The 26984-nt window shown below is 39.9% G+C and overlaps 3 protein-coding genes and 1 non-coding gene across 7 annotated transcripts in view; 3 read left to right on the forward strand and 1 right to left on the reverse strand.

Moving 5' to 3' along the window:
• Positions 1-1230, forward strand: part of LOC148360827 (myosin-9-like) — a 32543-nt gene extending 31313 nt beyond the window's left edge. Inside the window, exons 42-43 of the mRNA XM_088341737.1 lie at positions 403-575; positions 660-1230. Of these exons, the coding sequence (XP_088197863.1) occupies positions 403-575; positions 660-768 (282 nt within the window). The 3' untranslated portion in view covers positions 769-1230. The remainder of the gene's footprint in view (positions 1-402; positions 576-659) is intronic.
• Positions 1231-3481: 2251 nt separating this feature from the next.
• On the forward strand, positions 3482-19354 carry LOC148360828 (mitochondrial glycine transporter B-like). Of its 3 annotated transcripts, none has more exons than XM_088341741.1 (8): positions 3482-3806; positions 3969-4063; positions 9684-9808; positions 10942-11026; positions 12595-12774; positions 12861-13029; positions 13096-13259; positions 17490-19354. In XM_088341741.1, the coding sequence occupies exons 2-8, from the start codon at positions 4049-4051 to the stop codon at positions 17610-17612; spliced, it is 861 nt and encodes a 286-aa protein (XP_088197867.1). In that variant the 5' UTR covers positions 3482-3806; positions 3969-4048; the 3' UTR covers positions 17613-19354. The 3 variants fall into 3 exon arrangements, with proteins under 3 accessions (XP_088197867.1, XP_088197866.1, XP_088197865.1); XM_088341740.1 differs by lacking the exons at positions 3482-3806; positions 3969-4063 and adding exons at positions 8672-8905; positions 8995-9112; XM_088341739.1 differs by lacking the exons at positions 3482-3806; positions 3969-4063 and adding an exon at positions 8672-9112.
• A 2457-nt stretch (positions 19355-21811) lies between these two features.
• Positions 21812-21884, reverse strand: trnar-ccu (transfer RNA arginine (anticodon CCU)). The gene has a single exon. It is a non-coding gene; the product is annotated as a tRNA-Arg (tRNA).
• Positions 21885-22239: 355 nt separating this feature from the next.
• The window catches only part of ift56 (intraflagellar transport 56), a 28032-nt gene continuing 23287 nt past the window's right edge, over positions 22240-26984 (forward strand). For both annotated transcript variants that reach the window (XM_088341742.1, XM_088341743.1), the window contains exons 1-5: positions 22240-22372; positions 22690-22741; positions 22826-22969; positions 25126-25218; positions 25292-25406. In XM_088341742.1, coding sequence (XP_088197868.1) covers positions 22739-22741; positions 22826-22969; positions 25126-25218; positions 25292-25406 — 355 coding nt within the window. In that variant the 5' untranslated portion in view covers positions 22240-22372; positions 22690-22738. The remainder of the gene's footprint in view (positions 22373-22689; positions 22742-22825; positions 22970-25125; positions 25219-25291; positions 25407-26984) is intronic.

Genomic DNA, 26984 nt, shown 5'->3' on the forward strand with positions numbered 1-26984 from the left:
GATGCTAAAGTCATTTTATCTTAATGTGGAAACTCCTCCAATTAAAGTATTTTATTTTCTTGTACTGAGGCGAAGTGTTGATGAGAGACACAATCATTAGAGAAAATGTCTAGTTGGTAAAACACCCTGTCAAAATGGGTGTTCGGTCATCTCCTTCCTTGTGTATAAAATGAAAATTTAAAACCCATGTTATGTATGCTCGCCGCTGAATGAAAGCCAGCTTCTCACTGCTCCCCTCACCTAACATGTCATCACAACATCGTACTTTAGAAAGCCTTCTTTCGGTGTATTTTTTTTCTTTCGGGCAAAATGGGAAATTATTTTCTTTGGCTGATTTTGTGACTGAAAACTCTGAATCCCTAACAACATTTTAACATTTAAAATCACGCAACACCTTTTCAGGCCGACAAAACCAACAACCGCATGCGTCAGCTCAAGCGGCAATTGGAGGAGGCCGAGGAGGAGGTGACACGAGCCAACGCCAAATGTAGGATGCTGCGGAGGGAGCTGGATGAAGCCCTCGAGTCGGCAGAGGTCATGAACCGAGATATCAGCAATCTGAGGGGAAGGTTCAGGTTGGACCAGGCTAAGTGTCTTAAACTCTCAATGCACAATTTAAAGAATGATTTGGTGAGAGTCATTTTTCTTATTTTACTAAGGCGCGCCGACGTGCATTTGAACCCCCGCCGCACTTATAATCGCACGGGACTGGAGAGTGATGAAGACTTGGACATGTCCGCAGAGACGACCGAGCCGGCAGCTGAGTGAGGACGGGGACGATGGGATCGAAATATTCTGCATCGTTTACCGGAAACCAAATCACGCCATTCTCGAAATATACAACATTTTGGCACAGAATGTCATAGCCTTTCTATTGCTTCATACAGCATTATTGAACTTTCACGTCTTTATGGATTTCGGCGTGAATCTTTTTATACCAAGAGCTTGATTATGAGTCTTAAAAGAATGACTTCATGGTTGAATTCTCACTTTTCTATGCTACTTTTTGCATACAAACGTAAGTTAGGTGCAGGGGGGTTCATATTGGACACTAGAGTTAATGTACTGTCCCTCTAAGATGTGAACTTATCTCTCCCGGTGGTGGGTTTACTGTTTGTAGCTATCAGCACATTCGCCACCTGAAAAAAAAGCACATTGTGTTGTTGCCAAAGTGATGACTGTTTCTAGCTTGTTATGCCTTCAATAAATAAATAAATGGATATCTATCAATTGATTTTTGTGATCATTGGCGGGTGGGACTTAAACGGACTCATTTGTAATTAAGGCAAGACGTGATATTAAATGAGTTAAAAACACATCTGTTCTAAAATTACCACAGAAATGTCAACACATCTCCTGCAGAAGCTTCCATTCTACCAGCGGTGGGCCGTGCATTTCACACCTTGGCCTTCAGGAGACTGAATCAGTCCAACCCTAAATTGCTATTTTGTGACATATAAAACAGCAGTTACCGGCTGTGACACATATGAAAAAACATACAATTGTAATATCTAGGATTATAGCCACATTTTACTCTCCGAAAATCCTTATTTGTGCACAAAATCCTTCCCAGGAAGATTTCATTTACAGATTATCGGTTTGTTCATTCCATCAAAACGTTATTTTCTATTGCCATCAGAGCTAATGCTAAAAGTTGATCCCTTCCTGTCATATTGTCAGGTTTTTAATCGATTTAGGACTGAAAAAATCAGTTCGACAGAAGCAAAGGAAACAGGATTTTTTTTCTTTACGTTTTCATTGTGTAACTTCTGTGTCTGCCCTTTAGCCGATCATATTTCGTGAAACCAGTGACGTTTCCAAAGGCCTGCGAGCTTGCGCTCGGACGCTAACTCTGAATCTTATTCACTAAACCAGCTTTTTTTTTCTTTTCAAACACTAATGTTATGTATCACGGCCTTCAAGGAGTCTTTGTGAAGACCTACGGGCAATAAGTTGTGGCTGAAATGGGATTTGTTAAATGCCAAAATCTGGAAGCAGCACAACCAGAGGAAGCGCAACGAGAGGAAGATAACAATTTGGAATCATTCATGGACAAGATATTGTATCACATCATTCAGATATGCATTAAGTCAGTTGAGAAGGCCTTGCAGGCCCTTACGGCCCACCACTGCATTCTACATACATTCAGAAAGCTATAAGAACGTTTATCAAATTCATGGAGTTTAATCATTGTTTACATTTTATTAGCGGTTTTTTTTTTTTTAACTTGGATGGTTATCCTGGGGGATTACCTCATGTGTGGTCGTTCTCAAGGTTTCTTCATTTTTCTTATGTTGAGCTGTTTGAGTTTTTTCCTTGCCCTCATGTAGGTTTTAGATCAGGGTATGGTGTAATCATAGTCTATAGTTTGCAATGATCTGTGGTCTGTGCAGCCCTTTGAGACTCTTTGTGATTAAGGGCGTCACAAATAAACATGACTTCACTCGATTATGTTAAAACTAGTGGTATTAATATTGTTGCCGGAAGTTCCATATTCCACAACAGGAGCTGAAATGACGTATCTATGGCTACGACTTCTTATCCATTCATCCATTTTCTGTGCCGCTTTTTTATTTGTATTCCAAAAATGTTGGACATGAATCAAGTTTGAGACCACACATGAGGTAATCCCCCAGGACTTGCATTGTGTTATTTTAGTTTCCCAATTCAGAGTTTGATTTTGCTTAACGTTGTAGCCTGGTCATCGTGGAAGGAGTATAATGATGGTAATAAGTCATGGTTTCTTCATTTTCCTCATGCTGGGGTGTTTGAGCTTTTCCTTGCCCTCCTGTTGGTTTTAGATCAAGGGATGGTGTAATAATACGTAGTCTGTAGTCTACAATAGTCTGTGCAGCCCTTGTGATTAAGGGTGTCACAAATAAACATGACTTGACTTAACATCATTTGACACTTACATTGTTTTATTTTAGTTTCCCAATTCAGAGTTAGATTTTGCTTCGTGTATTTTTGGGAAAACCCCGAGATATTTTGTTATCTTTTATTGAGGTATGTTATAAATTTTAAATTAGTCTTATCGATCGCTAAACGTTCAAATTGTTTCAAGTTCAAGGTTACACCGGAAGCTAAAGATATTTATTATTTTTTTTTTAACTTGTGTCATCAGCCAATTAGTTTATTATATCCGTGCCTAAAATATTTTGTTTTAAAATGTAATACACGTCTACGATGCAATATGCGTAAGGTATTTTTCGAAATTTATGACAGGTAGAACATTGAGCAATTTAAAAGGCTTACGAATAAAAAGTTGGAGATTTCCTTAATGTTTTAAAAGTCTGAGAAACGGTCAAAAGTCCACTAAACACACTTTGGCTTATATTGCTTGTAATTCACCCCAGTATTTTTTTCAAGTTTGCGTCTAAATTACGACCTGGGCATTCATTGTCAAATAGCTTGTCAAGTTTAACTTTTATTTTGAAATCTTCATTCGTACAATCTTATTTTGAAAAGTCACAAGGCTGGATCCACCTTCACGCTAAAGCGGAAGTGCATGCGAAGTGTTTACCCGCAATGGTGTAGGCTGCCGGGTGTTTAGTAGCAACTTTTTAATATATCACACAAAGTTGCAATTTTGTTTGTGTTGTAGTGTTAGCTTCGTGTTATTGTTGAACTTTGTTTGAGGCTCAACAAAAGTTGACATTTATAGAACTGACGTCACTCAACATACGAGTCTTGGATTTTGTCTCAAGGCTCGAACGTCAAATCTTAGTTTACGTGCTCGAATAACATGGCGTTTTTAAAAATGTTTGGAGTAAACGCTGTTTTCGTGACTCCCTAATCGTCCTAAGGTGAGTGCTCATACTCGATTCAAAATCGAATTAAGATGACAACAACGCTAGCCCGCTTCACCTTCTCTACCGGCTACTAGCGTTAGCTAATGCTAACTCGCCATGGTCGACCTCGGTATGCCACTTCGTTAACGCATGCGTTAATTTCCCCTCATTTCCCAGCGTCAATAAGAGCCATCAAAACGGGGACTTTCGGCGAGAAGGATCCCCCCGGCTCAGCCTCCACCTCGGGCGGCGTGAGGATGGAGTTTACTGGGGTGAGTAAAATAAGTTTCACCACTTGCAGGAATTGAACATCATTCTCCCCCGCGAATATTAGAAATTCGCATTAAAAGTCATCTTGTATATAGTTGCTTAATCTTTCACGAATATTTAATAACCCAATGTTTTATAAATCAACGTGTGAGGCATGGGCGTTACCAGCCCGTTTTGGCAAGTGCTCAAGCACCCCCAAATCCAACCCAAGCAACCCCACTAAAGATAGAATTTTTAAAACTTTTCTTTAACATGATGGGTTTAAATGTGATGTAAAATGCTGGATATAAAACCAAAAACAGTAAAACAAAACAAAATGAAGAATACAGTGTCAGATACTCCACTGCCTTACAATGGTTCAATCGATTTGATTCCTATCCCCTCTCCTCCTGCGCTTGACCAGTATCACTTGCGGCATAGCGGAGAATCTTGTGGAGGATTTGGTGTATTATGGTAAGAGTATTTTATACATCCATCCAACCATTATCTGACCGCTTATCCTCAGTAGGGTCGCGGGGGTGCTGGAGCCCATCCGAGCTATCTTCGAGCAGTGGGCAGGGGACACCCTGAACTGGTTACCAGTCAGTCGCAGGGCACACAGGGACAGACAACTCACTCGCTCATCCACACCTAAGGACAATTTAGACCGGCCAATTAACCTGACATGCATGTTTTTGGAATGTGGGAGGAAACCGGAGTGCTCCAAGGAAACCCACGCAAGCACGGGTAGAACATGCTAACTCGATCTCATGACCTCAGAACTGTGCCGCACACACGCTAACCACTGCGCCGCCGTGCTGCCCAGTGTCTTGTACATTTTACCACCGATTATACTCAAACTTTATAATAAAAAAATAAGTCCCCGTTTTAGCTCCATTGACTCAAATGTAACAAAGCTCATCCTAGCTTAATTTTTGTGTGTGTGTCATCCTCCTGGCACAGACATTTGCAGGTTTTGTTTTCTGTTAAAAAAAGCATATTCATGTGAGAGTCTATTACTTCCTGTAACTATGAAGAAAAACACAAAACCTCCCAATTTATTTGTAAATGGTAGTCGGAGCTACCCACTGGATCAGTTTGAAGTGTAATGTGATTTACAAAAATGGGAAGTGTGTCCCGAACAGTGTTAATTGAGCCTAAATCACTTTTAAGTTAAATGAAAAAATATTATAATAAATATTATAATTAAAATGAACCAGCCAGACACTCATTTTCAAGGTGCCTGGCTCGTTTCAGATGTCCCTCCAAAGTTGAAAGTTAAATATTCTCTCTTGAGTGTGTGATACCAATGTCATCTGAGTTCTAAACACCCCTTATGCTTTATTCTTCCACCATGCTCTTTTGCTTTTATTTGCTCTTTTAGTAAAGCTTTTCGGGGTGCAACACATTAGGTAGGATAAATTGGGGGATGAGAAGAGTGATGGAGAGTGACATTATGCTCATCCCCACATTTATTGTTTCTATTTGTTGTCTAGCATGAAAATGGTGGAAGTAAGAGAAGGCCTGCTTCAAGTAGTCTTAATGCCAACCCAAACCCCAATAAAGATGGAAAAAAAAGAGTTCATTCGAGTGCATCTAAAAAAAAAAATGCACATATTTGCACACATTGTGAATGAGCTGACTGAGGCTTCCATAATGACTCAAACCAGGAGATGGCGGCTGCCAGTAATACAGTTCAGAATTCTGCAAAGCTCCTTTAAGTATTGCTGCCATTAGTACTTTTGATTTATGATGTATTAAAACCATATAATTTTGAAGCAAGAATCTTATTTATTGTAAATTCTTCAAAAGTCAATTGAGCAACAGTTAATCATTTGGAATGCGATCCTCCGATCCTTTCCCAACACTGCCCCAAGATGTCCATACTGTCATCGGCAAGCAAATCTTTTTGCTATTTTAGAATATAATTCAGATTCAGATCTACTTTATTGTCATTCTAGTACACGTGTATACAGAACGAAATGTCGATGCATCTGACCCCCACAGTTTCCTTGAATGTACAGATATAAATAAAGTTGTATTGTAATTGGCTACGTATAGTATTTTACCATAGTGCCGATAGTGCAAGAAGAGTAGCTAACCAGATGTGCAAAATGGGCAGTCAGGTTAACAAGTCAGGTACACAGTAACATTAACACTGTAACAATAACGCTGTAATTACCATAGTGCAGAGAGCAATGTGCAATGAGTGGCAAATTAATTATTAATTATTATTAATTAATTATTATTATTATTATTAATAATTATCTAAACCCGTCTTTCTCAACCTTTTTGAGAAAAGGCACACTTTTTATCCTTCTAAAATGACTTCAAGACACACAGTCAGTCGATCATGTGTGTAATACTTGACCACTAGACAGCACTGTAGTGTCTTATGCGAATTAAATCCCGTGCCACAGAGAACAGCGTAGCAGCGAGATGCCATACAAACTTTGCAGCAACCTCGAGGTAGCGGTTCCACTTTGTAAAAGAAATACACATTTCTCGACCTATGATTTTTTTTTAAATAAACATTACAATTGGTATATTTTCTGCAGTTTTACCTATTATTCAAATCTATGTTTTTTTATTGAATGAACGTTTTTTTTGTACCACTAGGAGGCACTAAATATTACACATTGACCCTTTGAAAATGAATGCGATCACCATAATACTCATTAGTCATTTTGGTTAAGATTTTTGCTGTAATTTTGATTTTATGATATTTTTAACCCACTTTTCAAGTTTTGTTTTGTTTGTCTTGATTTTCTAGAAACAGATAACAAACATATTTAGAATAAGAAATTATTGCTTTTACTTTGTCCTATCCTGTATCTGTTTTTTAAAATGTTCTTGTACTACCTCATGAGCAGATAATACATATGTGAAAACAAAAAAATGGACTCTGCTGCCACCTACTGATGTGAATAATTGTTAGTTATGTGGCTGATCACTGGAAGAAAGTAAAAATACTGAACAGTGGAATGCTTTTATGCAAAGACAAAGAAAAATCCTGTGGCACACTAGACAGTCTCTCGGCACGCTAGTGTGCCCTGTTACACTGTTTGAAATACACTGGATTGAACAATGTAATGTACCTCGTTTATGACATTCAAAGTTGCCTTCTAGGAAAAACATGTAATCAAAGACGTTAAATCAAAAAATATATAAATTAGTATATTAGGATAGATGGGCATTATTTACAAGAAAGTGCTTGTAGACTGGTTTTAAGCGTTAAGTCAAGTCATGTTTATTTGTATAGGCCTTCATCACAAAGAGTCTCAAAGGGCTGCACAGACCACAGATTATTGCAAACCAGACTATTGTGATTTTTGTTTCCGCATGTACGTTTGTTTCTGGGTAGCAAAAAGGTAGTTCATCAAAATAAAAGCTGGGACAATAAGTAATTTGGTCCGAAGGTTTTATGTGCAGAACATTCTTCGCCCAAATTAGTCACAGAAAATGGCTGCTGACAGATAAGAAAAGCCTGATATAATGTTCAAGGTCACTTATGGCTGCAAAATAAAACAACTGATAAACTGGAGATAAATGAAGAGTTTATAAATGACTGAAATCGTACAATAATGATTATATATAGGCAGTGACACACAATATTATCATCAAATAACAATGAAAATAATAAATTTCAAATCAAAGCCCCTTTCTGGACACCCAAGGTTCCCTGTACACAGAATAAAAACCGTAAAACCCCAAAAAACAAAGTTCAGTCAAAAAAAGGGGGGCCATGTGAGGCAGTTTGTGATGAGTAAGCAAGTCTGAAAAGTGGGTTTTGAGTCTGGATTAATAGATGGACATTGTGGCAGAACAGTGCAATGACTTTTAGCAGCAAAAATCAGAATAGAGAGATTCGATTTGCAACCTCAGTGGAACTATTTAAAACTAGGCTTCAAACACACTTCTATTCTATAGCATATGAATAACTTATATTTTATGTTGACAATATCTGTGCTTGCGTGGGTTTCCTCCGGGCACTCCGGTTTCCTCCCACATTCCAAAAACATGCATTTCAGGTGAATTGGCCGGTCCAAATTGTCCCTAGGTGTGACTGAGCGAATGAGTTGTCTGTCCCCGTGTGCCCTGCGATTGGCTGGCAACCAGTCCAGGGTGTCCCCTGCCCACTGCCCGATGATTGCTGGGACGGGCTCCAGCATCCCCGCGACCCTACTGAGGATAAGCGGTGCAGCTGATGAGATGAGATGAGAATATCTGTGTATTATTTGTTATTGCAACATCCATTGCAGCCTGGTCATCCTGGAAGGGGGACTACCCCATGTGCGGTCCCTTCTCAAGGTTTCTTCATTTTCCTCATGTTGAGGTTTTTGAGTTTTTCCTTGCCCTCATGTAGGTTTTAGATCAGGGGATGGTGTAATAATAGTCTCTAATTTGCAAAATTATGTGGTCTGTGCAGCCCTTTGAGACTTCTTGTGATTAAGGGCTATACAAAAAAAACATGACTTTAGGTGAGGCTAATTATTAACTTTTTTATTTATAATATTCAGGTTTATTGTACCTTGTACCACACAATGTTAGTCAATTATTTGTAGCTGGAATAGTCACTGACTGTCAGAATGAAAGTGAAATTGGATTCTTTTTCCCGTGCAATCCCGATGACATCTCACAGCATCGCAACTGGCCACAGCACAGTGGCTCAGGATCGCGGCTCCAAACGTACATTTTAAGACTGCACAACACGGCAAGCAGCATGCCATCCATGACTCACGCCGTTTGACAAAGATGCGGTGCAACAGCGAGGGGGTGGGCAGATGTGCAAGCGTGTCTTTTCGAGATAAAGATAGAAGCCCGTGGAAAGCGACGCCCGGATTATAAGCCTCCGTTTTTGGCGGGTAAGCTGGGGGAGGGCGACGACGAGTCTGCCTCAGAAGCCTTTTTTTTAATTGTCTTTTCGGGGATGGCTTCCCCTTGTCCGCGGCAGCCATCGATGCCTTGCACTTTGCCACTTCGCCTTCACTTTGTAGCGTGAGGTGAAGTGGGCCACCATGACGGAAAAACACCAATCGTCCAGCCCGGGGCCGAGCAGCTTTGGGGGCAAGGTAGGAGTGTAACCTTGCGTGTGAACTTTTTTAGATGGCGGGGGGATATCTTGTCGTCAATTGTCGAATTTCTTTGTCTTGAGCACAACCGGCCTGTTTGTCTCGGTGTTTCTGTCTCGTCAGTCAATTCTGTATACAGCTTAATTGTTTTTGCCGTGTTTTTTTATTGTCGTTTTTGAAACAACTGTGTTCATATTCGGTTTCTTTCATGCACGTGTTTGTTCTGCACAAAATCCACCTCTTGATTGAGTTTTTATGTGTCACCACCCATCAAAATATCTTTGTGCAATACAATCTTTGACATCCAGCCCTTAGGTATGTGGGAATGAGCGCACTTGCCTGGTACTCTTAGCTTTTTTGCCGTGAACATGGACATGCGCGAAGGCCTCCTGAGTCTCGGCCGTCTTCCTGGTGTAAACAAACCGGGGCTGTGCGTGATTTAGTTATTCGCACTGATTAAATTAGGTCACTTAAATGTCATATCATTTTGATACCCTTGCTAATGTAATGTTTCCTTTCTCCACCCCCTCATTTGTCCCCTCTCCATCGCTCCATCCTTTTGTGTCCTCAGGCTCATCCTGCTCTCAAAGCCTTCATGTGCGGCTCTCTCAGCGGCACATGCTCCACGCTGCTCTTCCAGCCTTTGGATTTGGTCAAGACGCGGCTGCAGACTTTGCAAAACAACGCCAAGCCAGGGTTTGTGTTTGCTTGTGTGGATAAGCATTTTTTGTTGCATGCCCTTACTGCATTTTGACTAGGGTGCACATGCCTGCTGGCTGTCACATCAGCATCGAAGGGTATTTAGCCTCGATGGTGGCCGCTGAGGACCTGTGTTGGGAATTATATAACGCCGTTACGTTATTTTTTCAGTAACTGGGTAATCTAACAAATCATTTTTCCGCCGTTTCTATTATTGACCATAAAAAGTGGTACGTTACGCTGACAACATTCATCCCAGACATGCTAGCATGGATGTTTGGTTTTCGTGTAAACCATAAGTTACAACTACAAACAGGGAACACACCGTGCATGCTCAGTAACAATGTGGCATTATGGGTAATGTAGTTCCTATGTCATTAAGCACATATCAAATAAAGAGAATGATTGGATAGTCACATTATATTGTTTAACTGTTGACCTTTATTGTGAACCAAATATTTGAAGTGCAGTTGCCTATTTATACTCGACCAGTGTTTCAGGTTGTGAGTTTGATTTATTTATTTTACGCAGCAGTGTTAAACACACTTTATATTGTTGAACTGTTTACTTTTGTTGTGTGAAAAAAGTTGAAGTACAGTAGCATATCTTGAGCAGTTGTCTGACTAAACATTATGATTTATTCTATAGAGTGAAACTCACTTTATATTGTTTTACAGTTGTTGTCAGCAAAATGCTTAAAGTACAATTGCATATGTCTACATTACCAGTTGTCTCAGGTTGTGAGTTACATTTATTTCATTAAACATACTTTAGATTATTTGCTGCTGTATTTTATTTTATCGTCTACTCTTTATGTTCTACAAGGTTCTATAACACAAGTACCTGTCCTTCTCTTTTCAACTCACTCGAATACTGCTCAGAAATTTTTAAATTCTTTGACATACAACAACTTTTTAAAGTCACGAATATAGTTACTTTCCTCGGGGTAAGAAGTTACTTTTACTATAGAGTCATTCAGTTACAAACTCAGTTACTCATGAGAAGAAGTAGTGAGTAACTATAACTAATTACTTTTTACAGTAATACTGCTGAGGACAAGCAGTCAAGTAAACACTGAGTCATTGTTGCTGACGTGTAACAGATCTTTGTTTTAATGTTTTATGTTGCAGTTCACCAAAAGTGGGGATGTTCAGTGTTTTCATCCACGTGATAAGGACAGAAAATATCTTCAGCCTGTGGAAAGGAGTTTCCCCTGTGAGTTAAACAGAATTGTTTTTTTTGCATCAGTTAGCATCGTTCAGTTTAGTATGACGTTATCTTTGCAAATTGCCACCTAAAAGAATACTCTCCAAATCTAAAATTTGGCCCACAAATGAAGTAGAAAAACTGCTCCCTAAAGGAGGTCGTTTTTTAGCTATCATTAGTGCTAATCCTCTGTGTTGCTGCTTAGTACTGAATGCTGATGCTAAAATCCTGCCACTAGCATTAGTGGCTGGTGCCACTAAATAGGTTTTTTTTGGGAATTTTTATTTAGCCACAGCACAAAACAACAACAAAATATTTGCGTAAGAAACGGCAGTACATGAACACTTACCCAAAGAGAGAAGGCTGAAGCCGAAGTATTTAATTGCCGACCCCTATTCCATTTTATTCCTTGCAGGGAAGACCTATTCACAACAAGAAAACAGAATCTTAACCCTTAAAAGCTAAATTTGAAAACAAAAAAATGACATTAGATAGATAGAAAGATTGTGATAGTGACTCCTGTCACAATCGTACATCCATTATATGCACAGCCAGGGTCACGGGGGTGCTGGAGCCTAACCCAGCGATAATATTGCTAAATAAAATCCATAACTACCATAAATTCTGGTCTCCAAGCCGCTATTTTTTCCAATATTTTATACAGTGTGACTTTTTTTTAATGAAACCCTGATCTGTAATATCTTTCTGTGTAAATAGTCGAGCCATATTTCAGAAAACAGCGAGCATACAAGTACGCATACAAAACAGGCGTCTGCAAACAGTTATTTGCTAAAAATGTGTTTGTTTTGGCCAAAATTAATCATTTAATCCATAACAGGAACAAAATGGGATCAATCCGACTTTTGCTCCTCAATGTAGTCATCAATTGATACTTCAGAATTGAATACAAGTGGAAGGTATCTCTCAAAAACGCAAGACTCCTCTCTTAACGCCGCTGGAGTTTCCTTTAATCCAGAAGAATTGAGAAGTAATGACAAGCAAATGCAATTTGGTCCATTACCAGAACAACCATCAATGACAGAAAAAATAAACAAATGCATTTGTTATGATGTCACCCTCATTCTTGTTTTCCTTTTGCACAATAGTTAATACGTGCTCTTCTTTGTAATCACCATCTTGAATGGTCACATGATCCAAAAACATGCAAATTAAGAGGAGAGGAAAATGGCGGTGCTGAATGCGTCACTCTCCAACATTCCCTCGTTCACCTCTCCTTCCTAACTAATGAGTTTGCACCGACTGGTTCTCCTTAAGGTACGATATAAGCATATAGCCATGGTTGGAAAAAAAGCGTAATGGCTCGTTGAACTCACCTGAGCATTGTTAACACATACTTAATAGAGAAAATATTTTAACTTTTGAAGGAATCTCGCACAATGAACAAGCCTGAGATTAAGTTCCCGTGAGGCTTGTACAAAGACAAACTTGAGTTTTGCTCTTAAAGGCACATGCGGCTTTTAATCAGGTGCACTGTGTAGTCCTGAATTAAGAGTAGTTGTTGATAAGTTCTTCACTTCTGATTTTGAGTGTTTGTGTTTTCTACTTTTCCCCGGCAGTCTTTTGTCCGTTGCATCCCTGGCGTCGGCATCTACTTCAGCACCTTTTACTCGCTAAAACAGCACTTTTTCCTGGACCGGGCGCCAAACGCCGGTGAGGCCGTGCTGCTCGGAGCCGGTGCAAGAGCAGTGGCCGGCGTCTGCATGCTGCCTTTCACTGTCATCAAAACGCGCTTCGAGGTACAACGGACACACTGACCGAATTGTGCATCCGTGTCCATTTTTTTGCTACGAAGCACCAAGGAAATGTCGCGTATCTTCCCCAGAGCGGTTTTTACAACTACGTGAGCGTAGCCGGCGCTCTGAAAAGCATGTACGAGACCGAGGGATGGAGAGCGCTGTTCTCGGGGCTCACCGCCACCCTGCTGCGCGACGCACCTTTCTCTGGGATCTACGTCATGTTCTACAGCCAGACCAAGAAGACGCTGCCTCCAGGTTTGAGCCGCAATACGAATTTGAGAAAGGACAACACCGTATCATTTATTTTGGGTTTCTCTTTAGAGGTGACATTGTCAGTCTACATGCCTCTGGTCAACTTCAGCTGCGGTGTCGTGGCGGGTGTCATGGCATCCCTGGTCACGCAACCGGCGGATGTGGTGAAAACACACATTCAAGTCAGCCCATCACACTGGAGCACAACGGAGGCTATCCGCTACATCTACGAGGTGCATGTTAAGATGAGATACATACAAAATGAATTGAAAATACTGTAGGTGAATAGCTTTAAGTCAGTAGGACATACTGGCATTATAATAGCTGTGGCTGTATCCCCTCAACCACTCGGGTCGTAGGGGCACCATTTCCTGTGGTGTGTTTTGGGCAAGTACAGCCTTTTGCTGCCCATCTCACTCCAGACCAACAAATACCAGGAGCAAAAATATCACTGTCATGTAGAGGTAGGCTTTGTGATGATATGTAATCTTAAAGACTAAGACATAGGTTCTATCCAATGGGAGTCCCTGGCAACTGCTAGCCATATTCACAAATGCTATCGCTTTGGTAGCTAGCTTTGCTTTGGTTGTAAAGAGGAATGGCCTTTTTCTGCCCTTTGTTAGTTTAACAGCTGTGTTGTGAGATGGGTAAAACAAGCGCTGGAGCACTTCTGTTGAGGTATTTATTACAGAATATTCCGGGCACATATTTCACAAGTGTGCAGTCAATGGCTGACAGTCACTTTTATACTAGGGAAATGGGCCTTGACATAAGAAAACTTTGGGGGTAGTGTAAAAATCCCGGGTCTGGAAACTACTGATAAAACCGTGGAGCCTTTTCCTAACTGCCAACTAAAAACCCCACTTAAAACAACACCTAAATAAATAACCAAGAAGATCATTAAATGACAGAAATAAAAAAAGGTTTATAAATGAAGAACACATACAACCATGATTTTATATTTTATGCAGTGACACATTTCAATATTACAGCATTAGCTCGCTTCACTTTAATATTTAATGAGTGGTTAGCGCGTGTGTGGCACAGTTCTGAGGTCGTGGGAACCTCCTGCGTGGGTTCAAATCCAGCTCCCGGCCTTACTGTGCGGAGTTTGTATGTTCTCCCCGTGCTTGCGTGGGTTTCCTCCGGGCAATCCGGTTTCCTCCTACATTCCAAAGACATGCATTTCAGGTGAATTGGCCGGTCCAAATTGTCCCTAGGTGTGACTGAGCGAGTGAGTTGTCTGTCCCCGTGTGCCCTGCGATTGGCTGGCAACCAGTTCAGGGTGTCCCCTGCCCACTGCCCGATGATTGCTGGGATGGGCTCCAGCATCCCCGCTACCCTACTGAGGATAAGCGGTGCAGCTGATGAGATGAGATTATTAAGAGGCTAATGTTAGCATCAAAAAAGCGAACTATTAATGTTAGAATTATGGTTGTGTCCGATAACGGCTAATGTTTGTGCCTTGGTATTTAAGCCTTATGTTTAATATTTATATGATTTTGTTTCTATTTAAATTGAACCCTGTTCAGAAAGTATAGATTGTCTAAAATTTAGCAAAACAAAAAAGGAAACTGGTCAGGAATATCCCAACAGTCACATATTATTAATTGAAAAATTGTTTTAAAATTTTGATTGTAATTTCGCTATTACTGCTTTCCATTTTATATAATGGTCTTTCGATTATGGCCCAGGTTTAAAGTTGCGTAAACTGTACTTGCCCATGACACATCACAGGAAATGATGCTCCGACCCTTGTGGTCAAGGGATACAAACAAACAAACAAAAACACCCAAAATAAAGAGAAGAATGAATCAATGGATTTTGAACTTGTAAGGACAATGTGTGTGAGCCCGAACTAGGGATAATAAATTCCAACCTGTTCTAAAGGCCTTCCCCCGAGACCTTTCTTTTTCTCAAATCTCTTAGGTTGCAAAAGCTAATTCACCCTAAAAGGTGTGGAATACATTGCCTGTTAGGATGATCAAAATAGAAACGTTCAAATACTAAACAGTTGTCAGAGGTTACAGCGTGGTCATTTCAGGACCGTATAAGTGATTCCCATCGAATTTTTTGAGACCCCGGTGGGTGGGCAGTCTAGAAAGGTCCAGGGGTATGCTCCCTGGATTTTTAGCCCATCCAGAATTTGACCAAAGCGGCGTCAGGTGGGAAAGCTAACTTCTAGGCTAAACTCCTAAGCCAGCACTGTTGAACGTGGCTAGTCATCACCTAATCCATTACCAATGAAACTGATGACTCGGAGCTCCCACTCCTGGAAAACTGCTACATTTGTGACTCTTGTATTTTAATCATCACAAAGACATTGCAGAAGTCCCGGGGACCTGATGCTAGCGTGTAGCTAGCCATCTGGTCTCTGAATCGCTTTTTTTACATTGAATTTAGTAGCCCTCTAATTTCTTGTTACTTTTGTATAATGACACAATAGACCATCTATTCAACTGCAATTCTGTTTTTAATTGTAGATGTATAGTTGTTATTTTGTTAGTCATATACTCTCAGTATGTAAGGACGTCATCTCGAGGTAAATTTGCACGTCACTTTGTTTGAGTTCTCCCCAAAAACAAAACGAGCACAGAAATCCAAATTCGTACAGCCGTAATTTCGCATACAAGTGTCACCATAGGCCAAACTATGAAAAAAGAAAACGTGACTTATAGTCTGGAAAATAAGGTAGTTGGGGTAGCAACATAGATTTGGCCCCGTCTCCTGCCTACCAGGGAGGATGCAGCTCGGGCAGAAAAGCTAAAAGTGTGCCTGACAGTCACAAACAAGGCATAAACCTTCAGAGTTTGAGAAAGATGGTGTGCTAACTACATATAGTAGTTATTTTGATAAACTAGATTCCGGACGATTGTTTGTAAATTGTATTTGTTCCTAAGTCGCTTCAGTGCTATATTTGGTATGTTTAAGGTTTATATAAGTATGTTTAAGGCTTGTATGAGTAACCTGTATTGTTTTGCATAAAAAATAAAGATTTTATTATATAATATGCTCTATAAAGATAAACAAAGTTGAGTTTAACTTACTCTTGGAAGATGAGCTTCAACAGTTAGGCAACTTCCTCCTCCGTGGTAAAAAGTGGCTGCAAAAAAGCGTTACGGCTGAATCAAGCTTTCTTATTCCACTTTGATTTTAAAATAAAAGGCTTGCCTCTTCTTTATACGTAAGTTGAATTTGTTCGTAAGTTGCTTCAGTGCTATAGTTCGTACGTTTAAGACTTGTATAGGTAACCCATATTGTTTTGTACTAAATAATAAACATTTCATAAAATAATATGCGCTTTAAAGATAAATAAAATTGAGTTTAACTTACTTTTGGAAGATGAGCTTCAACAGGTCCTCTGTGGTAAAAAAGTGTCTGGGGGGGAAAAAAAAACGTTTTGACCATTTTCTCAAGTTTCTTATTCCACTTTCATTTAAAAATAAACTGTTTGCCTCTTCTTTACACTTTACACCTACCATATTGAATGGATGCACGAGATATTGAACAATAAAAATGTCAAAGTTCTCTCTGCGCTGGAGATGCAGTATAGAATGTTTACACAAAAACTAGGAAGAGGAAGCGGATTTCTTATTCGGGGTGGATGCTGGGTGACCTCTCACAGCGCCACACGCCAGTAGCGGCGGAAAGAAGCACTACAGTAATGTCCAATACTCGGAAAAAGGTGCACACAATACAAAATCAAAGTTACAGCAACGTCCAGATATTTTTCCACATGTCCGTATGTTCTATTGTTCGTAACTCAAAATTTTGTAAGTTGGGGAGCGACTGTTCAAGATTTTGAGACCCTGGCGGGAGTAATTAGATTTGTTTACGACTGAATATTTTATTCCTGCTGTCCAAATTATTAAAATTAGATGATTTAGTAAAGTTTTTCACTGCACAACTGTTATTTAAGGTCAACAAAAACATAGTGCCAGAGAACATCCATAAATTATTCATTCGGAAAGAGGGAAATTATAACTTAATGGGCTGTAATCCCAAAGGTGAGAACAACCAGGAAAAGTATGTGAGTGTCTGTGTGTGGAGTCAAACTTTGGAACAATTTACAAGATCAAACAATGTCCAACTATTCACTTGTTCAGGTTTAGATACAAAGGAACATTCCTGGCGGAATACAGAGACGAGGAGGATAGGGTATGAGTGGTGCGGGTGATTGGGAATAGTGCCTCTAGTTAACTTTGTGTTATTGTAGCTATTCTTATATCAAAACTGCTATCATTAATATTACAATTGTTGTGATATCATTGGTATATTTAGTGGGGAAGGTGAAGGGGTGGGTAATATAAGCATTTTACTTATGACTACCCCTTTTCGAACATATTATGTAACGTTATTGTTTTTGTTCTTTTTTTATTTTAATGTTCGAATAAAGTTTTCATTCATTCATTCATTCATTATGATCTGGGAAACACTGATTTTATTTCCGTTGACTTCCTCAGAAACGCGGCCCGGGCGGCTTTTTCCGCGGGGCAGTTCCTCGCTCCCTGCGGCGCACCCTGATGGCCGCCATGGCCTGGACCGTCTATGAGCAGTTGATGGCCCGGATGGGCCTCAAGTCCTGAAGACGGCAACGAGTCCTCGAGAGTTGAAGCGGGAGTGAATCGGTGAATATTTGTGAAAACGTGTTGGATACGTGTGAGCGTGAGACTTTGTATCGATGCGGAAAAACACTGACAGGCCGAGCTGCACTGAATTCCACCATGTTTTTGGAGCGTATGCTGGTTTAACAGGGTTTCTTCTGCATTTGTCAGTACACCTCCACCGATTAAGTCATAAAATGATTTCGTTTTAGGCTCAGACAATCACAAGTACCCACGTGATAAAGGCCTGGACTACTACTCAATTGTTTGCTTTAAAAGCCCACTAAAATTCAAATTGTATATGCTTTTCAAGGCATGGAGCTTTGTAAAGTTTGTAACAGTAGGGTTACTGCCTAATGAGGGTTTTTGTGCTCGGAAATCGTGTTATATTGTGTAATATTTGAGCCGTAGATGCCATTGAATTGTCTAATGCGAAAGAAAACCAGTGCCAAGAGCACAGTGTAGCAGCAAGATGCACAGTGTAGCAGCAACATGGACTTCTATGTAAAATAAGTACAAATTTCTCGACCTATGATTTATTTTTTAATTAAAAAAAAAATTGATATGATGGGTTATATATTTTTGCTTATTGTATAAATGTTTTTAAACTGAACTAGGAGGCTCTAGATATTACTCACTGTTAAACTGTAGTAGACACTCTAAATAAGGAGAGAAGACATAAATGGATTTTGTACTTGCAAGAAGGACAGGGAGAGAGAAGCCTTCCATTAAGGAATTCCTTCAGTCTCAATAACCCTTCTTGCACCCTCTCTTTTTATAAAATCTTAGTAATAGAGACAAAACCGGACCTAAAAAAAAATCCGGCCCAACTTAGTCCTATGAGTATTGAAGCCCAAAACAGCCCGAGCCCAACATATTAACTTGATTTGAGGCACTGAGCCCGGAGCAAACCTTTTATGCTTTTTCATTCTTTTTTTTTTGTTTTTTTTGTTTTGTTTACTTTTTTGTCTTAATTATCCTATTTTCATGTTGCTTTTTTGTTTTTCCTTTTCCCCCGTTCATTCTTTCTTTAATTTGTTCTTTAAGGCTTTTTTTGTTTTTTTCCTTTTCTCTTTTTAGTTTCTTTGTTCATTCCTTCATAGCTTCTTTTTTTTTTGCTCTTTCATTATTCCTTTTGCTTTGTTCTTTCCTTTCTTTTTTTTCCTTTCTTTGCTAAAAAAACAACAATTGTGCTTTCTGGTCAGTTTGTTTTTCGGTCGTTTGTATATTCAGTGCTTGTTTTTGGTTGGACGACAGAAAAGAGCGGCATTTAGTGGTCAAATACTACACACTATCCCTGTAACTTTGAAATTGTTAACCGGAGGGCTGCAGCGAGTTTGTGACATGTCTTTTGTTGTGGAGAGATGAGCACTTTAACAAACTTCACAAAAAAAATACTTGGTGATTATTTGTTGAAACCCTCTAACCTTGACCAGGTTAAAGCCCTCTCTGCGTGGACATAAATAAACGTGGAAAAAAATGAAACCACTTAAGGCACTTTGCGTTATGTATTTTTGTAGAAACCTAATATATTTATTTGATGTTTCCATGCAAATGCTGCCAAGTATGTGTTGATAGTTGCTAATACAGATCAACAGAGGCGAGGAAAGTGTCTTAATTTCCTTTTGTGTTCAACAATTTGTTAATTGGACAAATTTGTGCGGTGTTTCATTGGACTTTGTGCCTGTCAGTTTTTGTCAATAAAAGATACCTTTGAATAAGAATGTTCAGACTCTGTGTTATGTGTTTTACTATACAGTGAAGAAAATAAGTATTTGAACACCCTGTGGTTTTGCTATTTCTACCACCTAGAAATCATAAAGGGGTCTGAAATGTTCATCATATGTCCACTGTGAGAGAGATAAACTAAAAAGAAAAATACAGAAATCACAATGCATGATTTTTTTTTAACAACTTATTGGTGTGATGTAGTTGCAAATAGGTATCTAAACACCCGAGAAAATGAATTTTAACATTTGGTAGAGTAGCCTTTGTTTTCTATTACAGAGGTCAAATGTTACCTGTAGTCTTTCACCAGGTTTGCACACATTGCAGGAGGGATCTTGGCCCACTCCTACACACAGATCTTCTCTAGATCAGTCAAGTTTCTGGGCTGTCGCTGAGAAACACGGAGTTTGAGCTCCCTCCAAAGATTTTTGATCGGGTTCCGGTCTGGAGACTGGCTAGGCCATGCTAGCCCCTTGATATGTTTTATACAGAGCCACTCTTTAGTTTTCCTGGCTGTGTGCCTCGGGTCGTTGCGTTGGAAGACCGAGCCACGACCCATCTTTAATGCTCTGACTGAGGGAAGTAAGTTGTTCCCCAAAATCTCACAATACACGGCCCCAGTCATCCTGTCTTTAATGCAATGCACTCGTCCTGTCCCATGTGCAGAAAAACACCCCAAAGCATGATACTACAACGATTCACAGTAGGGATGGTGTTCTTAGGATTGTACTCTTCATTCTTCTTCCTACAAATATGCTTAGTGTAATTGTGATCAAAAAGTTCTATTTTGGTCTCATCTGACCACAAAACATTCTCCCATGACTCCTCTGTATCATCCAATTGCTCATATGCAAACCTAAGACGGGCCTTGATATGTGCCTGGTTTAAGCAGGGGAACCTATCTTGCCATGCATGATTTCAAATCATGATGTCTTAGAGTATTACCGTACCTGCGGCGGCGCAGTGGTTAGCGCTTGTGCGGCACAGTTCATGTCATGGGAACCTGTCGTGGGTTCAAATCCAGCTCCAGACTTCCTGTGCGGAGTTTGTATGTTCTCCCCGTGCTTGCGTGGGTTTCCTCCGGGCACTCCGGTTTCCTCCCACGTTCCAAAAACATGCATTTCAGGTGAATTGGCCGGTCCAAATTGTCCCTAGGTGTGAATGAGCGAATGAGTTGTCTGTCCCTGTGTGCCCTGCGATTGGCTGGCAACCAGTTCAGGGTGTCCCCTGCCCACTGCCCGGAGATGGCTGGGATGGGCTCCAGCCCCCCCGCGACCTTAATGAGGATAAGCGGTACGGCTAATGAGATGAGATGAACCTTGGAAATGGTGGTCCCAGCTCTTTTAAGGTCATTGACCAACTCCTGTCTTGTGGTTCCTCACCTTTCATAGAATCATTGAGACCCCCGGATGTGATATCATGCATGGGGCTCCACTCCGATTCAGATTGACCGTCATGTTTAGCTTCTTCCATTTTCTAATGATTGCTCCTACAGTGGACCTTTTTTCACCAAGCTGCTTGGTATTTGCTCCGTAGCCCTTTCCAGCATTGGGAATTTTGTCTCTGGTGTCTTTGGACAGCTATTTGGTCTTCGCCATGTTACAAGCTCAAGTCTCACTGCTTGTTTGGGGTGGACAGGTGTCTTTATGCAGCTAGCGACCTCAAACAGGTGCATCTGATTCAGGGTGATACAGGGTCAGAATTCTAGATAATACACAGGTGTTCAAATACTTATTTGCAGCTGTTTCACAGAGATAAATTGTCAAAAAGTCATGCATTGTGATTTCTGGATTTTTCTTTTTAGTTTATCTCTCACAGTGGACATGTACCTACGATGAAAATTTCAGACCCCTCTATGATTTCTAAGTGGGAGAAATGGCAAAATAGCAGGGTGTTTGAATATTTAATTTCTTTACTTTATATAGAAGGGTCTTTATGAGATCTAAAGGTCAATAAAGCAGACTTCCCATTTCTGTTTACATTTTTGCAGAAAATGTTCACTACGTTATGTTACCTTATGTACGTACGGGGATTTAAAATCCTTGAAAATGCTTGAATTTTAATGTTTTCAAGGATTGAAAAGTGAATTTTGGGCGAAGTGGTTGTAAATCCTTGAAATTGTTGCCGTGTTTCTCAACAAGTCTGTTAAAAACCCATGCCCATGTCTCTTTAAAAATTGCAAATATATTTCTGACTCTGCAAAATACAAGATTCTCACCAGATTTGTTTTTCTATTAATGATACAGGAGAAATTGGAAAATTGCTTTTGAAAGTCCTTAAAAATAGTTTGAATTTGGCCTTGAAAAGGTGTTCGAATTCTCAACTAACTAAAAGACCGAGCTTGCTTTTGTACATGTAAAGGCAAATTTGCAACTATATGTGAAAAGCAAAATATTCGGATGTGCAAAAATACTTGAGAAAATATTAATAAAAACATTACGAGAAAAGGTGACCACCCCAGATGGGACTCGAACCCACAATCCCTGGCTTAGGAGGCCAGTGCCTTATCCATTAGGCCACTGGGGCTGTTGCCGGGTCAGGAATGGTATTCTATTATATCACCTGCAAGCCGATCTTCTCATACGCGCTGGCTGCATAGTTCAGGTCATATATAACTAATATTTTTTTTTAGATACACATTTTCCCTCAATTATTACAGACTTTGTTAAGAATACTAACAGATATAGCAATGTCACTGTTGCTAGGCAACAACTCTAAGACGCAAATGCGTGAACACTTATTTGTATCTAATTAATAGTCTGCCACGTTGTAATTCCGGACACCAACATTGTTTTAATACACAATATAATAATGAATGATTATTTTTTGTTTAATGCTTTTAAAATATTATTACAGCACCGTATACTCTGATCTAGTTAAATGACGTCACAAGCACAGAAACAAGATGGCAGCTCCCGGGATGCGTTTTGTCGTACTCTCGACGAAAAGTTGTGAAAAAATATAATATTTCGCTTTAAAAGGATTCTAAAATAGCGAAAGCGTTTACACTTAAGGTCAGGCATATTTTTAAACAACAAATATTGTCAATATCCGTGTTTTACTTCCTTCTGTTTTGGGGTCATGATTTACTTGTTTACAAACACGTTTACTTTGTAAAGATATTGTCTTTTTAATACACGTGCATAATAAGTCACATCAGTAAGAACATTTATCGTTGATCGATTTATAGGGTTTACTGGTAAACACTAGCGTTGTTGTTGCTAGGTAACCATAAAAAGACGCGTTCGCCATGATTATCGTTGTTTAAGCCCCAAAACTACAGACGGAGTTCTTAATATAGTAGTTAATTATTGTTTTCTGTGTTTAACAGGGCGCCTAGGTGTTTTCTTGGTTACTTGTCTTTCTACCTAGCTGTCAAAATGGTAAACAGACGTCCAAAACATCGTATTGTGTCTCTATTGTTCTATGCGTGTAACATTTTTTTTCTGGAAAAATAAATCATGCAGATCCTGTCTCGTATGAAGCCCGCTGTGGGGGGAGAGAGGGTGATTAGTGCAAGCGAGAAGAAAAAGAAAAACAAAAGAAAAATTCCCAATTTGGAAGAGTATCTGCAGCAGAGAGACTACCTTGGAGCGCTCACTCTTTTGGAGGTGTATTTGATATGTTCATCTTTCCTTCCTCTTTTAGTCTTTCCTTACTTTGTTCCAACCTGCTTCATAGCTTTCTACCTAACTATCTACTGTCCTTCCTTCCTTCCTTGCTTCCCTCTATCCTACCTTCCTGCTTTCTACCTTCCTCCCTTCCATCCCACCTAACTTTCCATCTACCTTCCTTCCTACCTACCCATTTCCTTAAGTTCCTTCTTCCTACCTAACTTCCCACTTTCGTTCCTCCCTTCCCCTCTACATGCCACCCTCCCTTCCTTCCCTTATTTCTTCCTTCCTTATATCCTATCTACCGACTTATGTTCCTTCTTTCCTTACTTCCCTTTCCTTACCCATCTTTCTACCTACCCTCCTACCTTCCTAGATTCCTTACTTCTTTATTTACATCCTCTGTTCCTCCCTGGATACCTTTCTTTCTTTCTTACTTTCTCCCTAGATTTCTCCCTTCTTTCCTCACTTGCTCCCTAATTACCTACCTACCTTCCTACCTACCTCCCTTTGTTTCTAGATACCTTCCTGTCTTCCTTCTTACCTCCCTTTCTACCTTCCTTGCTTCCTTTCCTACATCTTTCCTTTCTTTCTTCTTTTATACGCACCTTCCCAGCCTCGCATCTTCCTTCTTCTGTCTTTCTCACCTACCTTCCTTTCTTTTTTCCTTCCATCCTTCCCACCTACACAAGTGCCTTCGCTCCCTCTGACCCCCTTCCTTCCTTTCTACCTTCATTTCTTCCTTCCTTCCTTCGTTCCTTCCTTCCTTTTCACCTACATACCTACCTACCGACCTACCATCATTCCTTCTTTTTTACCCACCTTCCCAGCATCCCTTCTTCTTTTCTTTTGTCTTTCTCACCTACCTTCCTTTCTTTCTTCCTTCCATTTTTCCCACCTATTCTCCTTCCTTCCTTTCTTTTCACCTACCTACCTTCCTTCCTTTCTTTTCCCTTCCTTTCTCCCTACGTTCCTTACTTGCTTCCTCCCTTCCATCCTTCTTTTTTACCCACCTGCCCAGCCTTCTTTCTTCCTTCTCTCCTTCTCACTTACCTATTACTTCCTTCCTTCCTTCCTTCATTTTCACTTGCCACCTACCTACCTACCTACCTACCTACCTACTGGATTTCTGTTCTATACAGTTCACAAGTTTCCTTCCTTCCTTTCTTCCTTCCTTCCTTCCTTCCTTCCTTCCTTCCTTCTTTCCTTCTTGCCTTCTTTCCTTCTTGCCTTCTTTCCTTCTTTCCTTCCTTCCTTCTTTCCTTCCTTCCTTCTTTCCTTCTTGCCTTCTTTCCTTCCTTCCTTCCTTCCTTCCTTCCTTCTTTCCTTCCTTCTTTGCCCACCTTTGCAGCCTCCCTTCTTCCTTCTTTCTGTCATTTTCCTACCTCCCTTTCTCCCCCCATCCTTCCCACCTACCTTCCTTCCCTTCTTTCTTTCTTCCTTTTCACCTGCCTACCTAGCTACTTAGCTACCTACCTACCTACCTACCTAAATACCTAATTGGTGTTCTATACATTTCAAGAGAAGTTTCCTTCCTTCCTTCATTCTTTTTACCCACCTTCTCAGCCTCCCTTCTTCTGTCCTACTTTCCTTCCTTTCTTCCTTCCTTCCTTCCTTCCTTCCTTCCTTCCTTCCTTCCTTCCTTCCTTCCTTCCTTCCTTCCTTCTTTCCTTCTTTCCTTCTTGCCTTCTTTCCTTCTTTCCTTCTTTCCTTCTTTCCTTCTTTCCTTCCTTCCTTCTTTCCTTCCTTCCTTCCTTCTTTCCTTCCTTCCTTCCTTCTTTGCCCACCTTTCCAGCCTCCCTTCTTCCTTCTTTCTGTCATTTTCCTACCTCCCTTTCTCCCTCCATCCTTCCCACCTACCTTCCTTCCCTTCTTTCTTTCTTCCTTTTCACCTGCCTACCTAGCTACCTAGCTACTTAGCTACCTACCTACCTACCTAAATACCTAATTGGTGTTCTATACATTTCAAGAGAAGTTTCCTTCCTTCCTTCATTCTTTTTACCCACCTTCTCAGCCTCCCTTCTTCTGTCCTACTTTCCTTTCTTTCTTCCCTCCATCCTTCCTATATACCTCCCTTACTCCCTTTCTTTCTTCCTTTTTCCTTAGTTTTCACCTGCCTACCTACCTACCGACCTAATTTCTGTTTTATACAGTTCAAGAGAAGTATCGAACAGCAAGAAGAGAACACGGATCTCTGGATCGGCTTCTGCGCCTTTCACTTGGGTGATTACAAGAGAGCAATGGAGGTATTCTTCTCAATATTACGTTTTTTCTCTGGTGCACTTAAACGATTGATCAAGTCCCAAATTTTTGCGACAGGAGTATAAAGCGATGACCACGAAGCCTGATTGTCCTCCTGAAGTGTGGGTCTATCTGGGCTGTGCTATGTTCTTTTTGGGTCTCTACAAAGAGGCCGAAGAGGCCGCCTTAAAAGGTACTTCAACAAATAGCAATAAATTAAATGTGTTCACTGAAAATCAATCAACAGTCTAATAGTAAAAAGTGTCAAGTCGGTCTTTTTATTCAAAACCAAAGAAATTTCGCACATTTTCATGCTGACATGTTGCATTTGAGCGCTAAATGGCACTATGTCCCTACAAATACAAAGCACAGAATACAGTTTTCTCAGTAGATCACGATGTACGTCAGGGGTGTCAAAGTCATTTTAACTCAGGGGGCCACACGATAGAACAAACATTCTCTCAGGGGCCGGACTAGTAGATTAGAGAGAAAGAAAAAAAAGAAAAGGAAAAAGAAAGAGTGGGAGAGAAAAAGAGAGAGGGTGGGACAAAGAAAGGGAGAGAAAGAGAGAAAAAATGTGAGGAACAAGAGATAAAAAGAGAAATAGTGAGAGAGGGGGAAAGAAAGAGAGAGATAAATAAATCCAAAGAGAAATAGAAAGAAATAGAGAGAAGGAGAGAAAGAGATAATGAAAGAAAGGGAGAAGGGGAAAGTAAGAGACAGTCAAAGAGAGAAAAGGAAAATAAAGCAAAAGAAGGTAAAAATACACAGTGAGAGAAAGACAAAGTGGAACAAATCAATAGAAAAAAAACAGGGGTCTCTAACCTTTTTCAAGACCGTCTACTTTTTATGACTAATGAGTGCAAGGGCTCCCAATTTGATATGTATTTTTAACATTGTAAAATAACAACATATTATGTTATTACTGTGTTGTTACTTTGCTGTTACTATGTTATTACCAGGTTCATTATTACAAGTAGAGTTTATTAGACTCAACTACTCAAAAAAATCATTTTACTAGAAAACCACAATGACCCGGCACTTGTGAGTTATTTCAGAACAGGTCTGCGGATAACTTAGCTGACCATAGAACGCACCACGTTGGAGACGTTGCTCAACACAATATAGCGACATCTAGTGGTCAAAGAATGCATACCGTCCCTTAAGAAAAAAAACAAAAATCAATCAAACACAATGACCTTATATTGAGGTAATAAAATACAAAATATTTGGCGGTATGTGGTATGGAATAAAAAAATACAATAACATACTGTGAATTTTTTTATAATATATAATATAATGTTTACAAGATATAATATATTTTAAAATAAATATGTATATACTTCATACATTATAATGATTAAATGAATGTACCTCACACTGGGTTCGTACGTGTGCTTGAAATCCGTGAAAAGGCTTGACTTTCAATCTTGTGTTTTCAAGGTTTGAAAGGTGCTTGTATTTCGGATGAAGTTTTGTAAATGCTTGAAATTGTTGCCCTCATTTTCAGCAGTCTGACTCGATGGAGCGCAATGTAAATAAAAAAAATAAAACAACTCTGCTTAAAATGGCACCGACATGCTAGCTTTGCCGTTGCATTTCTTCCCCGCGTGATCAATGACAGCTGGCATTAGTTTGTATAGTATTGCCATGTGAATTGTCACTGACCCGTATGCGTTAACCAATATTAACTATTATTAACCATGTAAAAATGTATTATTTCTTATTTGAATGGTACTGGAGAAGTTGGAAAATTGGCATTGAAACGCCT

The sequence above is a fragment of the Urocampus carinirostris genome, chromosome 8 (assembly GCF_059441175.1).
Source record: "Urocampus carinirostris isolate Australia breed hairy pipefish chromosome 8, RoL_Ucar_1.0, whole genome shotgun sequence".
Classification (NCBI taxonomy): Eukaryota; Metazoa; Chordata; class Actinopteri; order Syngnathiformes; family Syngnathidae; genus Urocampus; species Urocampus carinirostris.

Coding starts and splice junctions, on each gene's coding strand:
- LOC148360828 (XM_088341739.1), top strand. CDS start 9,059: ATGACGGAAAAACACCAATCGTCCAGCCCGGGGCCGAGCAGCTTTGGG. Junction 11,027..12,594: donor TGTGGAAAGGAGTTTCCCCT/GTGAGTTAAACA, acceptor TTTCCCCGGCAG/TCTTTTGTCCGTTGCATCCC. Junction 13,030..13,095: donor CAAGAAGACGCTGCCTCCAG/GTTTGAGCCGCA, acceptor GTTTCTCTTTAG/AGGTGACATTGTCAGTCTAC.